The sequence below is a fragment of the Mobula hypostoma genome, chromosome 13 (assembly GCF_963921235.1).
Source record: "Mobula hypostoma chromosome 13, sMobHyp1.1, whole genome shotgun sequence".
In the NCBI taxonomy this organism is placed as follows: domain Eukaryota; kingdom Metazoa; phylum Chordata; class Chondrichthyes; order Myliobatiformes; family Myliobatidae; genus Mobula; species Mobula hypostoma.
This window is the reverse complement of record NC_086109.1, coordinates 22,104,738-22,118,383: the sequence shown is the minus strand read 5'-3', so window position 1 is coordinate 22,118,383 and position 13,646 is coordinate 22,104,738. Positions and strand designations below refer to the sequence as shown.

The 13,646-nt window shown below is 43.3% G+C and overlaps 1 protein-coding gene across 4 annotated transcripts in view; it reads right to left on the bottom strand.

Annotated features, from left to right (window-relative positions):
• magi3a (membrane associated guanylate kinase, WW and PDZ domain containing 3a) overlaps positions 1-7,192 on the bottom strand; it is a 147,713-nt gene extending 140,521 nt beyond the window's left edge. For all 4 annotated transcript variants that reach the window (XM_063065422.1, XM_063065423.1, XM_063065424.1 and 1 more), the window contains exon 1: positions 6,690-7,192. In XM_063065422.1, coding sequence (XP_062921492.1) covers positions 6,690-6,960 — 271 coding nt within the window. In that variant the 5' untranslated portion in view covers positions 6,961-7,192. The remainder of the gene's footprint in view (positions 1-6,689) is intronic.
• Between the last annotated feature and the right edge of the window lie 6,454 nt (positions 7,193-13,646).

Below are 13,646 nucleotides of genomic sequence, written 5' to 3'. Positions count from 1 at the left end.
AAGGAGGAAGACATGGAGGGATTGTCTACGGAGTCTCTGTGAGTGCAAGTTAGGAACAGGAAGGGATCAATAACTCTACTGGGTGTTTTTTTTTAAAAAAAGACCACACAATAGTAACAGGGACATCGAGGAGCAGACAGGGAGACAGTTTCTGGAAAGGTGTAATAATAACAGGGTTGTCGGGGTGGGAGCTTTTAATTTCCCAAATATCGATCGGCATGTCCCTACAGCAAGGGGTTTAGGTGGGGTGGAGTTTGTTAGGTGTGTTCAAAAAAGTTTCTTGACACAATCGGTAGATAAGCCAACAAGAGGAGAAGCTGTACTTGATCTGGTATTGGGAAATGAACCTGGTCAGGTGTCAGGTCTCTCAGTGGGAGAGCATTTTGGAGATAGTGACCACAACTCTATCTCCTCTACCATATCATTGGAGATGGATCGCAACAGACAAGTTAGGGAAGTGTTTAAGTGGAGTAAGGGGAAATATGAGGCTATCAGGCAGGAACTTGGATGCATAAATTGGAAACAAATGTTCTCAGGGAAATGTACGGAATGAAATGTGGCAAATATTCAGGGGATATTTGTGTGGAGTTCTGCATGGGTACATTCCAATGAGACAGGGAAAGGATGGTAGGGTACACGGACTGTAGTACACAAAAGGCTGTTGTATATCTAGTCAAGAAGAAAAGAGGAGCTTACGAAAGGTTCAAAAAGCTAGGTAATGACAGAGAGCTAGAAGATTTAAGGCTAGCAGGAAGGAGCTCAAGAAAGAAATTAGGAGAGCCAGAAGGGGCCACAAGAAGGCCTTGGTGGACAGGATTAAGGAAAACCCCAAGGCATTCTGCAAGTATGTGAAGAGCAAGAGGACAAGATGTGAAAGAATAGGACCAATCAAATGTGATAGTGGAAAAGTGTGTATGGAACCGGAGATAGCAGAGGTACTAAATGAGTACTTTACTTCGGTATTCACTATGGAAAAGGATCAAGGCGATTGTAGGGGTGACTTACAGCAGACAGAAAAGCTTGAGTATGTAGATATTAAGAAAGAGGATGCGTTGGAGCCTTTCGAAAGCATCGTTGGATAAGTCACCGGGACTGGACAAGATGTACCCCAGGCTACTGTGGGAGGTGAGGGAGGAGATTGCTGAGCTCTGATGATGATCTTTGCATCATCAATGGTGACGGGAGAGGTTCTGGAGGATTGGAGGGTTGCGGATGTTGTTCCATTATTCAAGAAAGGGAGTAGAGTTAGCCCAGGAAATTATAGACCACTGAGTCTTACTTCAGTGGTTGGTAAGTTGATGGAGAAGATCCTGAGAGGCAGGATTTATGAACATTTGGAGAGGTATAATATGATTAGGAATAGTCAGCATGGCTTTATGAAAGGAAGTTCATGCCTTACAAGCCTGATTGAATTTTTTGAGTGTACGGGGGTTTCGTCTTTTATGTTACTGTGTAGGACAATTAAAATGGCTTCTTTGTAATGTTATACTTGGGAATGCTTCCTTGTTATGTTAAACACTGAGAAAGTTCTTGCGCTGGCAGTTTGTTTTGAATTATCTACTGATAAGAGGACAAATTAGTAGTTATGCCTGTGGGGTGTCTGTAAGAGATTGTATGCGCGGGGTTTTGGGGGAGAAGGTGGGAGAGAGAGACAGAGGATGGACCAGGTGCTGTGATGTCCGCTAACGGGGTCAGACCCGGAGCAGGGCGTTCGGCGAGGAGAAGAGACGGAGACGGACTCGTGGAGCGTCTGGTCGACTACCATTGTTGGTCCCAGGCAGACGGTCGAGGTGGTCCGAGGGGTCGCAGGGTGAAGAAGGGTCCTGAGCTCCAACTGTTTGTGCACGAAGAGATTGAACTTCGGTAAGTGTGGCGCCTTTTATTTTCCTTTTATATTTTATTCTCTATTAATTATATAGTTCCAGTAATATCTATAAACTGTAAATCATTTAATCGTATCTGGTGTAGTTTCAGTTATTTGGGCGGGGTGGGGTACATCACACAGCATCCACACCAACTAATTACCCAGTTTGGCGGGGCCGAGGGCTGTTTCCCTATACGACAGTGAGCTGAGCGACCCTGAAGTTGGCCGGGGGACTACATGAGGATGTGACTAAATACATTGATGATGGTAGAGCAGCAGATGTAGAGCACATGGATTCCAGCAAGGCATTTGACAAGGTACCCCATGCAAGGCTTATTGAGAAAGTAAGGAGGCATGGGATCCAAGGGGAAATCGCTTTGTGGATCCAGAACTGGCTTGCCCACAGAAGGCAAAGAGTGGTTGTAGATAGGTCATATCCTGCATGGAGGTCGGTCACCTGTGGTATGCCTCAGGGATCTGTTCTGGGACTCTACTCTTTGTGATTTTTATAAATGACCTGGATGAGCAAGTGGAGGGATGGGTTAGTAAATTTGCGATGACAAAGTTTGGAGGTGTTGTGGATAGTGTGGGGGGCTGTCAGAGGTTACAACGAGACATTGATAGGATGCAAAAATGGGCTGAGAAGTGGCAGATGGAGTTCAACCCAGATAAGTGAGGTGGTTCATTTTGGTAGATCAAATATGATGACAGAATATAGTATTAATGGTAAGACTCTTGGCAGTGTGAACGATCCGAGGGATCTTGAGGTCCGAGTCCATAGGACACTCAAAGCTGCTGTGCAGCTTGACTCGGTGGTTAAGAAGGTATTCGGTGTATTGGCTTCCATCAAACGTGGGATTGAGTTTAAGAGCCAAGAGGTAATGTTGCAGCTATATAGGACCCTGGTCAGACCCCACTTGTAGTACTGTGCTCAGTTCTGGTCACCTCACTATAGGAAGGATGTGGAAGCCATAGAAAGGGTGCAGAGGAGATTTACAAGGACGTTGCCTGGATTGGGGAGCATGCCTTATGAGAATAGGTTGAGTGAACTCGGCCTTTTCTCGTGGAGCGACGGAAGATGAGAGGTGACTTGATAGAAGTGCATGAGATGATGAGAAGCATTGATCGTATGGATAGCCCAGAGGCTTCTTCCCTGGGCTGAAATGGCTAGCATGAGAGGGAACAGTTTTAAGGCGCTTGGAAGTAGGTACAGAGAAGATATCAGGGGCAAGTTGTTTTTCTTTTATGCAGAGAGTGTTGAGTGCATGGACTGGGCTGCCGACGACGGTGGTGGAGGCGGATACTATAGGGTCTTTAAGAGACTCTCGGACAGGTATATGGAGCTCAGAAAAATTGAGGGCTATGGGTAACCCCAGGTAATTTCTCAGGTAAGGACATGCTCAGCACAGCTTTGTGGGCCGAAGGGCCTGTATTGTGCTGTAGGTTTTCTATGTTTCTATGAAAGGATTCTGGCTAAATGATCATCAAGCTACTGTCACAATACTCAGCTGCAAGAACATTGATAAACCATCAAGAAAATTTGAAGTTATGCAAGTGTACGACAAAAAATATTGATAAAGCACAAGGTATTTTTTGGTCTATCAAGCTGTTGTCAATCATGTCATAAAGCTACCAAAACCAGAATTTTTCCATGACTTTGTACAGGTTTTGCCTTATAGTCCCACAACTCCATGTCACTTCTGTTCTTGCTGGCACTTCATGCCAGATTATTATAATCCACTAACAGTTTTATCTTCTTTTTCTTTGGCACATTTAGTTCCTTTGCCAAATACCTTCAAGCTACATCTTATTATTTAATAACTCTAACCACCACAGGTTTACTTTAAACCATTCATGACCACCGCTACTAAATGTCCTCGTAAAAAGTAGACCAGCTTCTCTAATACCTTCCTTATATTTGTGAAGGAAAACTTGCATTAAAATATGCTATGCCTGATATACTGGATGTTCTATGCTACACCTCCTGGCAATGAACTTTTTGTTGCCTGCTTGTAGATAATTACATTATCCGAATTAAAATGCAGATCTCAGGAGTTCCATTCACCAGTGCCTTAAGTACATCTCAGTCTTCACACACCATGGAATAAGTAATTACCTTTCTTTTATTAACTGCATGAGCTGAGGATGGACACACTCAGGAAGGTGATTAACACTGTGCCATCTAGCATCTGTAGAGCAAAAGAAATTGTGCTCCACTGTGAAGTTACAGTCATGTCATTTTAACTCCAGTGTCCTCCACCCCAGAAGCGAAACCTCCTGCTCCTGTCCTCAAGCCACAATTACACCACTGTTGCTTCATTCGCACTATTCCCATCAGAATATTTATAAAATGCTTTGCACTCTGTGAACCACATTTTTGAATACAGCAAGTGCAATTTACGCACAGCGGGCTTCCACCATCAGCAACATGGCAATAAGCAGTAAATTTGAGCAATGGTTGCTTTGAGAAATAATTACTGGCCAGCAAGCATGGACAGGCGGGCCCCAGTTTAGCATCTCATCCAGAAGTCAGCAGCTCAGATGATGCCTTCCAGACACCACCTAGAATTGTCAACCTAAATAGAATATTTGAGACTTCAGCACATAACCTAAGGGAGAGATCATATTCCAAAAGAATAACTGCCATCAGTCAATTCACCTCAACTTCACAACACACAAATAATGTAACACACACTTTTTAAAAAGTTCTGAACTGCTTAATTAGTACATTATGAATATTTAACATCAAACAAGTCTTAGTATGATACATACTGATTGACTAATTAGAAATCTGAGTGTTGATACTTTCAATAAATTCAGTCCCAAGAGGCAGTTAATAAAAGAAAGAAGAGATATCAAAATCTCAGGAGGTACACAGGAAAAATACACATCAACTCTCCAGTTCAGCCTGCTACTGGTAGGTACATAATAAAGTGTTAACTAATAACAATCTACTTTTATCAATTTGGCTAAAGACGACCCAGAGGAAACCCCTGGAGAGGTTTGAGCAACATTCACATTAGTTAAATTCCTCCCAAAGATACTACAATCATGGTTAATCCTAAACCAATCCCTCAATTTCCATTTGAATGAATTATCTCTAGTGAATCTGAACTCTAGTCTGACCACTACCTCGAAGTGCCTTTTCCAAAGGCAAATTTTGAAATTAAGGAGCTAATAAACTGAAGGAATTTAGAACATCAAGCAGCATGGGGCGGTGGGGGGAGTAGATTTGTCAACATTTCAAGTCAAGACTCTGAGACCCTGCCTGGATCAGGACTAGAACTCGATTCCAGTATCTATGATCTTTTGTGTGTCTTATTTCTACAACTACACTCCTTCAGCCACAGGCCGTGGTCTCTGGTTTCACTGCTTTGGACAAAATGACACAACGTACCTTAATCAATATAATGTGACTCTTTCAGCATCCTTAAAATTCATTTCATGGGAATCAAAGCACAATGATAGAAGAGGGCTGTATGGCCCTTATCGACGCTATGCGAGAGAAATCCAAATAATCTCACTACTTTAGCCCTTCCCATAAGACTGCAAATTATTTCCTTTTTTCAGAAATACAACTGAACCTGCCTGCACTATCGTTGGCAGTGTACTCCAAACCCTAACTATTCATTGTGCCAACACATTTCTCCTGTCATTTTTGGTTCTTTTGCCACTCGTCTTTCTTCTATACCCACCAGTCATTCATCTTCAGTCTACACCCTCCAATAACTCTATGTCTTCCCCTCTGCCATCGGATTCCTACATGGACATTGAAGCTTTTGACACTACCTCATTTTTTTAAAAATATGCAGCATTTCTGTTTTTTGCACATTTTTAAAAATCTATTCAATACACGTAATTGATTTACTTGTTTATTATTCTATGTATTGGATTGAACTGCTGCTAAGTTAACAAATTTCACGTCACATGCCGGTGATAATAAACCTGATTCTGAATACTCTCTATTTAATGGCCATATCTCTCATAACTCTACATACACCATTAGATCTCATTGTAACCTTGCATCTGAGGACAGCCACGTGATCCATTTGCAGGTCCCAGTCCTAAGCAGCTCAGCATTTTGGCCTATGTACTGCTCAGGAATTCAGCATCCACTGTCCTATGAATCTTCAATCAGAATCAGTCTGTTCACCTCCACCCATTAGCTGCTCAGTAGCACAATATCAACTGTCAAATCAAGCACATCGCTAAGAGAGCAAATGCAAGCATGCACACGCTACCATATTCACAGTTCCTTTCAAGTGAACCCAAAGACAAATCAAAGCTTAGCACAAATCAGTGCTTAAAAAAAGAACACTGCAGAAAACATGGGGAGAAGTTAGATGGCCCGGAGGGGGTTGGGGGAAGAAGATAAAGACGTTGACCGTCCTTATTTAAACAACATAGGTTTTCACCCTTGGAATTACTGATTTAAAAAACATTCTCTAATCATGTTGGATGGTGGAAAGCAACTTCTCGACAAATATTCTAAAGGCATCACCCTTACACTGGGGTGCATATCAATTTCACCACAACAAATGTAGTTAACTTGAGAATGATTTAACTCCACAACTCCTGTACATTAAAAAAAACCGTCTCCAAAGGCTTAAACTACAGCACTGCTACAATGCAAATTACTGATCGGTCCCGTTCCCAGTTCTTCACTTTCGCTAAACCACCCCAGAACACTGCCCCATTTCTACCTAGCTCCCTCTTCACCCCCCAGTGACATGCCATCCACCCAACCGCCCTCCCCATTCCACCTCCACCCCACCTAACCCCCCGGGTCCTGCACCGTTGCTCCTCCTCCTGAATTCACTCTTACCTGGCCGCACGGTGCGGACTCGGACGGGCTGCGGGAAGTGCCTGATGACGGCCCGTACATCGCGGCGGGTGAGACCGCTGACCGGGGTGCCGTTCACCTCCAGGAGGATGTCGCCGGTACTCGGGCCGAGCTCGAGGCCGCTGGGAGCGGAGGCCAACACCGGGAATTGTCCAAACTCCGCCCCGCCGCCCAGCTGCAGCGCCTCCCCGGGCACGGCCACCTCCTGAGCCCGGCTCAGCCAGTGCCGCCTCCGGCGCAACGACTTGGACATGGCGGGGCTTCGGGCCGGGTCACCGGGAGCGCATCACAGCGAGCCCCGGGGTCCCAGTCCGTGGGCTTACACTGAGCTCCCGGACTCCTCCCCCACCCCTTGCTCCCAGGCTCCGCTTGCGCTGCTGCGACTGCTTATTCTCGCTCCTTCCACGGACTCAAAGCTCGGGGCTCTCGGTGGCCGGCTGCCGCTCCCGGTTCCCCTGTCAGCTTCTCCGGGCTCCGTCGGTCCTCCGTGCTTGCTGATGTCATCGCGTTATCAGGCGGGAGGCGACGTTCAGTTCTGGGCGGGGTCCACTCAGCCAATCAGCAGCGTCAACATAGGGTTGGAGTCCCGCCCATTTGTGAGACTCCGCCCCTTCCCTCCGGGTGCATTGAGGCGGTGGTGAGGATCGGTTACCTTCTGGGAGTCCTACCTAGTCCAACAAATATTTATTCTTGTCAAATCCCCCTAAGCCTTAAACCCAGCTCACGACCCGAAGCATCGACTGTTTATTCCTCCCCATGGCTCTGCTGATTTCCTTCAACACTTTGTGCCGGTTCCTCGGCAAATTAAAGCAGGAATAGTCCTCCTGAGAGAACCTTCTGAAATCTTAGTCCTGCTGTTCTGAGCAATTTTCAGCGTTCAGCCATTGTTGGTCATGATTTTATATCTTGTAACATTTTTCTCTGTTATATAAATTATATTGTATAAATACTGTTGTTACTCTCATTCTGGCCTCACATTACATATTATGATCGGAGTCTTTACAGTTTGAATAATATCCTTTGATATTTTCTAGCATAAGATCGACACGCCGTAAGATCAGAGGGACAGATACCCAAGACTACCGAGGCAGGTATATGGAACAACAAACAATCTGCCGGAGGAACTTAGCAGGTCCCGATGCCGGGTTTTGACCCGAAACATTGACAATTCCCTTTCGCCCACAAGTACTCCTTGACCCGCTGAGTTCTTCCAAGAGAGTCGGAACCATCTTAAGTTATTTTTTTCATGTTGTACGATAGAACATATTTGTCAGAAGTTTTAATTTAAATCCCAGTAGCCATACAGCTACAACACAGAAAACTACCCCGGTTTATATATTTTTTCTTCAATATAGGTCACGCTCTGATTCCTCTTCAGGAGACCAGCCTTAAGCGTGCGGTGGATAGCAGAAACCTATTAGCTTCCTCTTGTGGTTATTGATGCTACTGCAGCCTCTGGCTGTCGCAGACGATTCTGGGGGTATCCAATCCATAGAATCTTACTGTCTTTCGAATGTCAATTAAATGTAAAAGTTGTATTTTCAACCCAATAGGCCCTTCTTTCTTGAAGTCCTTCCTTAAACCTCTTTACCTTCTCTCCTTCCTCTCTCTTCTTTAAAGATGGTCCTTAAAATCTAACACACTCTAGGCTAATAAAACCCCTGTGCGCATAAAAATTGAGTTAGGTTTGGGTGAAAATAAACCTGAAAAAATGAGTGACTGACTGCGTGGAAGAAGACAGACTACTTAAGGGCACAGGAACAAATGTGGTCAGGATTAGGAGAAACTGGCGCCTCAATTACTGGTATTCTTTCCACCTGGTATTCTTGTGTACAGCAAATTACATCAGTATTGCTCTGATTGCGCTGTAGCCCACAGTTATTTGTCTATGGAGTGTGTTACGATGAGACTAGAAGCAAGAACTGACGAGATGATGGTTGCAAACAGGCATGGCGTTCAGAGAGAAGAACATATGCAAATTCTAGTAGTTTACAGAGAAAACATTTTATTCTCAGTTTAAAGATAGGTGTTGTTTTCAGTTAGTGGACTAAGCCATCACTTATCGTACATTATATGGTTTTCTTCAGGTTTTTAATTAGAGTCATCAAACAGTACAGCACAGAAACAGGCCGTTCAGCCCATCTACTCAGCACCGTACTATTTAGACTGCCGACTCCCATGAACCTCCATCCAAACCATAGCCCTCCATACCTCTACCATCCATGTACCTACCCAAACTTCTCTCACTTGCATTGGCAGCTCATTCCACACTTTCACGACACTCTGAGTGAAGAAGTTTCCCCTAATGTTCCCCTTACAACTTTCACCTTTCAACCTTAACTCAAGAGCTCTAATTGTAGTCCCACCCATCCTCAGTGGAAAAAGCCTGTTTGCATTTACCCTATCTATACCCCTCATAATCAAATCTCCTAATCTTCTATGTTCCAAGAAATAAAGTCCTAACCTATTCAATTTTTCCTTATAACTAAGGTCCTTAAGACCCAGCAACATTCTTGTAAATTTTCTCTGTACTCTTTCACCCTTATTTACATCTTTCCTGTGGGTAGGTGACCAAAGCTGCACTCAATACTCCAAATTAGGCCTCACCAACATAGAACTTTAATAGAACATCTCATCTCCTATAATCAATACTTTGATTTATGAAGGCCAATGCACCAAAAGCTTTCTTTACAACCCTATCTACCTGTGCTGCCACTTTCAATGAATTATGGACCAGCATTCCCAGATCCCTTTGTTCTACAACACTCTTCAGTATATAAATGTTCACTGTGTAAGACCTACCCTGATCGGTCCTACCAAAGTGCAACACCTCGCTCTTGTCACAGTTAAGTTCCAGCTGCCGTTTCTCATCCCATTTTTTCCATCTGGTCCACATCCCACTGTTTGTCTTCCTTGCTGTCCACTACACCTCCAATGTTGCAGTGATCTGCAAGGTTGCTGATTCTGTTAACCACATTATTATCCAGATCATTGATGCAGATGACAAACAACAATGAATCCAGTACCAAATCCTGCAGCACTCCACTGGTCACAGTCCTTCAATCAGAGAGGCAGCCATCTTCTCCAATTTACTACCTCATCTTAAATGCCGAGTGACTGAACACTCCTGAGCAACTTCCCATGAGGGACCTTATTAAATGCCATGCGGACAATATCTACTGTCTTGCTGCTATCAACTTTCCTGGTAACTTCCTCGAAAAACTATGTAAGAATGGTTAGACACAAGTTACCACACACAAAGCCATGCTGACTATCCCTAATCAGGTTCTGTCTATCCAAATACTCATATATATTCCCTGAGAATACCTTCCAGTGCCTATTGGCTACTTTGGCCTATAATTTCCTGGTTTATTTTTAGAGACTTTCTTAAACAACAGAACAACATCCAATCCTCCGGTACCTCACCTGGTGCTAAGGATAATTTAAATATCTCTGCTAGGACCCCTTCAATTTCTGCGCTTGCCACCCATATGGTCCGAGGGAACATCTTGTCATGCCCTGGGGATTTATCCACTGTAATTTGCCTCAAGACAGTAAACATCTCATCCTCTGTAATCTGTATAGGGTCCGTAACCTCGTTGCTGCTTTGCCTCACTCCTATAGACTCAGTGCCTGTCTCCCAAGTAAATACAGATACAAAAAATTCATTTAAGATCTTTCTCCTCTCTTTTGGCTCCATGCATTAATTACCAGAGGACCAATTTAGTCCCTTGCAATCCTTTTGCTCTTAACATATCTGTAAAATCCCTTAGGATTCTTCTTCACATTGTTTGGTAGGGCAACCTCATGCCTTCTTTTTGCCCTCCAGATTTCTTTCTTAAGTCTTCTCTTGCATTCCTTATACTCCATAAGTATCTCATTTGTTCCTGCTTGGCTATATACCTTCTTTTCTTAACCAAGGCCTTAATATCACTTGAAAGATGAAGGGTCTTGGCCTGAAACGTCGACTGTACCTCTTCCTAGAGATGCTGCCTGGCCTGCTGCATTCACCAGCAACATTGATGTGTGTTGCTTGAATTTCCAGCATCTGCAGAATTCCTGTTGATTCCCTGAATCTGTTAACTTTACCTTTTATTCAGATAGGCGCATGCAAACTTTGTACTCTCAAAGTTTTGCTTTTGAAGGCCTCCTATTTACCAAGTACACCTTTTCCAGAAAACAGCCTGTCCCAATCCACACTTGCCAGATCTTTTCCGATACCATCAAAATTGGCTTTTCCCCAATTTAAAATCTCAACCCATGGACCAGACCTTTCTTTTTTGATATTTACTTTGATTGTTAATTAAACAAATCATTCTACAATCAAAGTTTTCATAAGCTCAGGATCATCTCCTATAAGTTGAATCTGTTTCTCAAATGATCAGGAATATATACTGTATATATTCCTGTATATATACTGTATATACTGGAATTGCTATACCATATCAAGTTAAATAATAGCAAAATGACAGCCCAGGTTAGGAATGCAAGAAATTCTTCAGATGGTGCAAATCCAGAGCAACACATAAAATGCTGGAGGAACTCAGCAGGTCAGGCAGCATCAATGAAGGTAAATAAACAGCTGATGTTTTGGGCTGAGACCCTTCATCAGGACTGGAAGGGAAGGGGAAGAAGCCAGAATAAAAAAGGTGTGGTTGGAGAGGAAGGAGAATAAGCTAACAGGTGATTAGTGAAATCAGTAGGTGGGGGGGGGGGAGGAGATGGGTGGGGCAAGGGGTTTGAAGTTAAAAGCCTGGAGGTGATAAATAGAAGACCTCCAAGAAGACCACAACCTCATCATGGTTTGGAGTCTCAGTGACCCAGAGAGCTCTGTTGGCTGGAGTCAGGGCTTTATGCTTTGGCTCTTTGGTAGGGTCACCCATGCTAGACAGGTCAAAGAATAGAGGCCAGACCCGGGGTGGTCCACCTGTCCTCTAGGTTTAGGGGTTCTGTTCAAGGCTAACATCCCTGACTGGTAAAACAAAATTATTAAGGAAGCAACAGTGAAGAATCCTTCCACACCCGAGTCTCCACCCAGGATTTGCATGAAAACCGACAGAAGTTGAAGCTACTGGCACAAAGAAGGAAGCTCTGAACACCGCCAGAGATGGAGGACCGTCAGTGCTGCCCTGAATGCCAGCGGCATAATGGGCCGTAAGCAAGTTTGGGAGAAGAGGTAAAGGGAGAAAGGAAAGATGGCAGGGCACCAGAGAGAGCTGATGGGCAAATGAGGAAAAGAAAAGGAATAAGAGGCAAGCCAGCATGTACATTATTGCTTGTAACTGAAATTATACTTTACATCTATATGTCTAATAGTGTCTTTAAAAGTAACAGGATGCAAATTAATGAAGCGCATTCAATAATATACTAATAAACCGCATCACTTAAATGAACAAAATGATTAAATTAATAACTGTGACTAGCACCACTATGTTAAATTAAAAAGCTGGACAGGAGGGGCCACTGGAAAATCATTTTCTGCTCCTAATTACCTCTTCTCACTAACCAGCACCAATTCCACATTCTGGCAATTTAAGTTCCCTGTGCCACTGTTGTGTCTCTTAATTATTCAATACTCTCTCCAGCAAATGAGATTGCATCCACCATAGACAAGGGTATTGATTCTCAGGAACCCCAATCGCTTTTAAATTCATTAGAATCTAGGTAGGTTTAAAGGATTGAAACTGTAGACTGTCATGAACTATACACTCAGGACAAATTTTATTCACTTATAGAATAACAAAGAGAATAAATGTTGTGCAAGGTGCAAATTAACTTAATTAAATAGATGGGCTGAAAAAAATTCATATATGAATTGGGCAATGGTATGATATTATACATCAGCTGGCTTTCTTTTCATTATGAAAAATGCACGGGACATATTGTCCACTTTACAGTCATAGTCATAGTCATACTTTATTGATCCTGGGGGAAATTAGTTTTCGTTACAGTTGCACCATAAATAATTAAATATTAATAGAACCATAATAGTTAAATAGTAATATGTAAATTATGCCAGGAAATAAGTCCCTATTGGCTCAGGGTGTCTGACCCTCCAAGGGAGGAGTTGTAAAGTTTGATGGCCACAGGCAGGAATGACTTCCTATGACGCTCTGTGTTGCATCTCGGTGGAATGAGTCTTTGTCTGAATGTACTCCTGTGCCCAACCAGTACATTATGTGGCGGATGGGAGACATTGTCCAAGATGGCATGCAACTTGGACAGCATCCTCTTTTCAGACACCACCGCCAGAGAGTCCAGTTCCATCCATACAATATCACTGGCCTTACAAATGAGTTTGTTGATCCTGTTGGTGTCTGCTACCCTCAGCCTGCTGCCCCAGCACACAAGTGAGTGCTGGTTTGCTATTTTCCTTCCAAGCTCAACTGTTCCACTCACTAACTAGGAAGGAGATCACCTCATACAATAGGTAACTATTAAATAACATATATCATGGTCGTTGTGGTCATGGTTGTTCCAAGGTACCAGGTAGGGGGCTCCAGATTTTGTGCACAAAATATAATGGAAGGAGGAAGGAAAAGAAAGATATGCTGATTGGGCAGATAGAAGGCAAACGGGGAAGGTTAATGTTGCATGTCAATTAGTTAGCCTAAATGGTTTGTTTCAGTGCTGTAAGCTTGATGACAGTAACGATGTTAGGGACCTAAATGTTATATTCTGTTTCAATCCTGGAAAGCAACAAGGCATCACCGAAATCTGATATTTACATATCAGTTAATCATTGTAAAATCTCCCAAAGTGCTTCACTGTCATGATATCAAATAAAATCTGACAGTGATGCTGAAAGATGAAGGATTGTCTTAAAGGAGGAAGGAGAAAAAGCTTATGAAGGGAATTTCTGAGTCTGCCTTGGCTATCAATAGTGGAATGATTAAAACTGGTGGTGCTCAATAAAACAGAAATGAGGGAGAACAAATT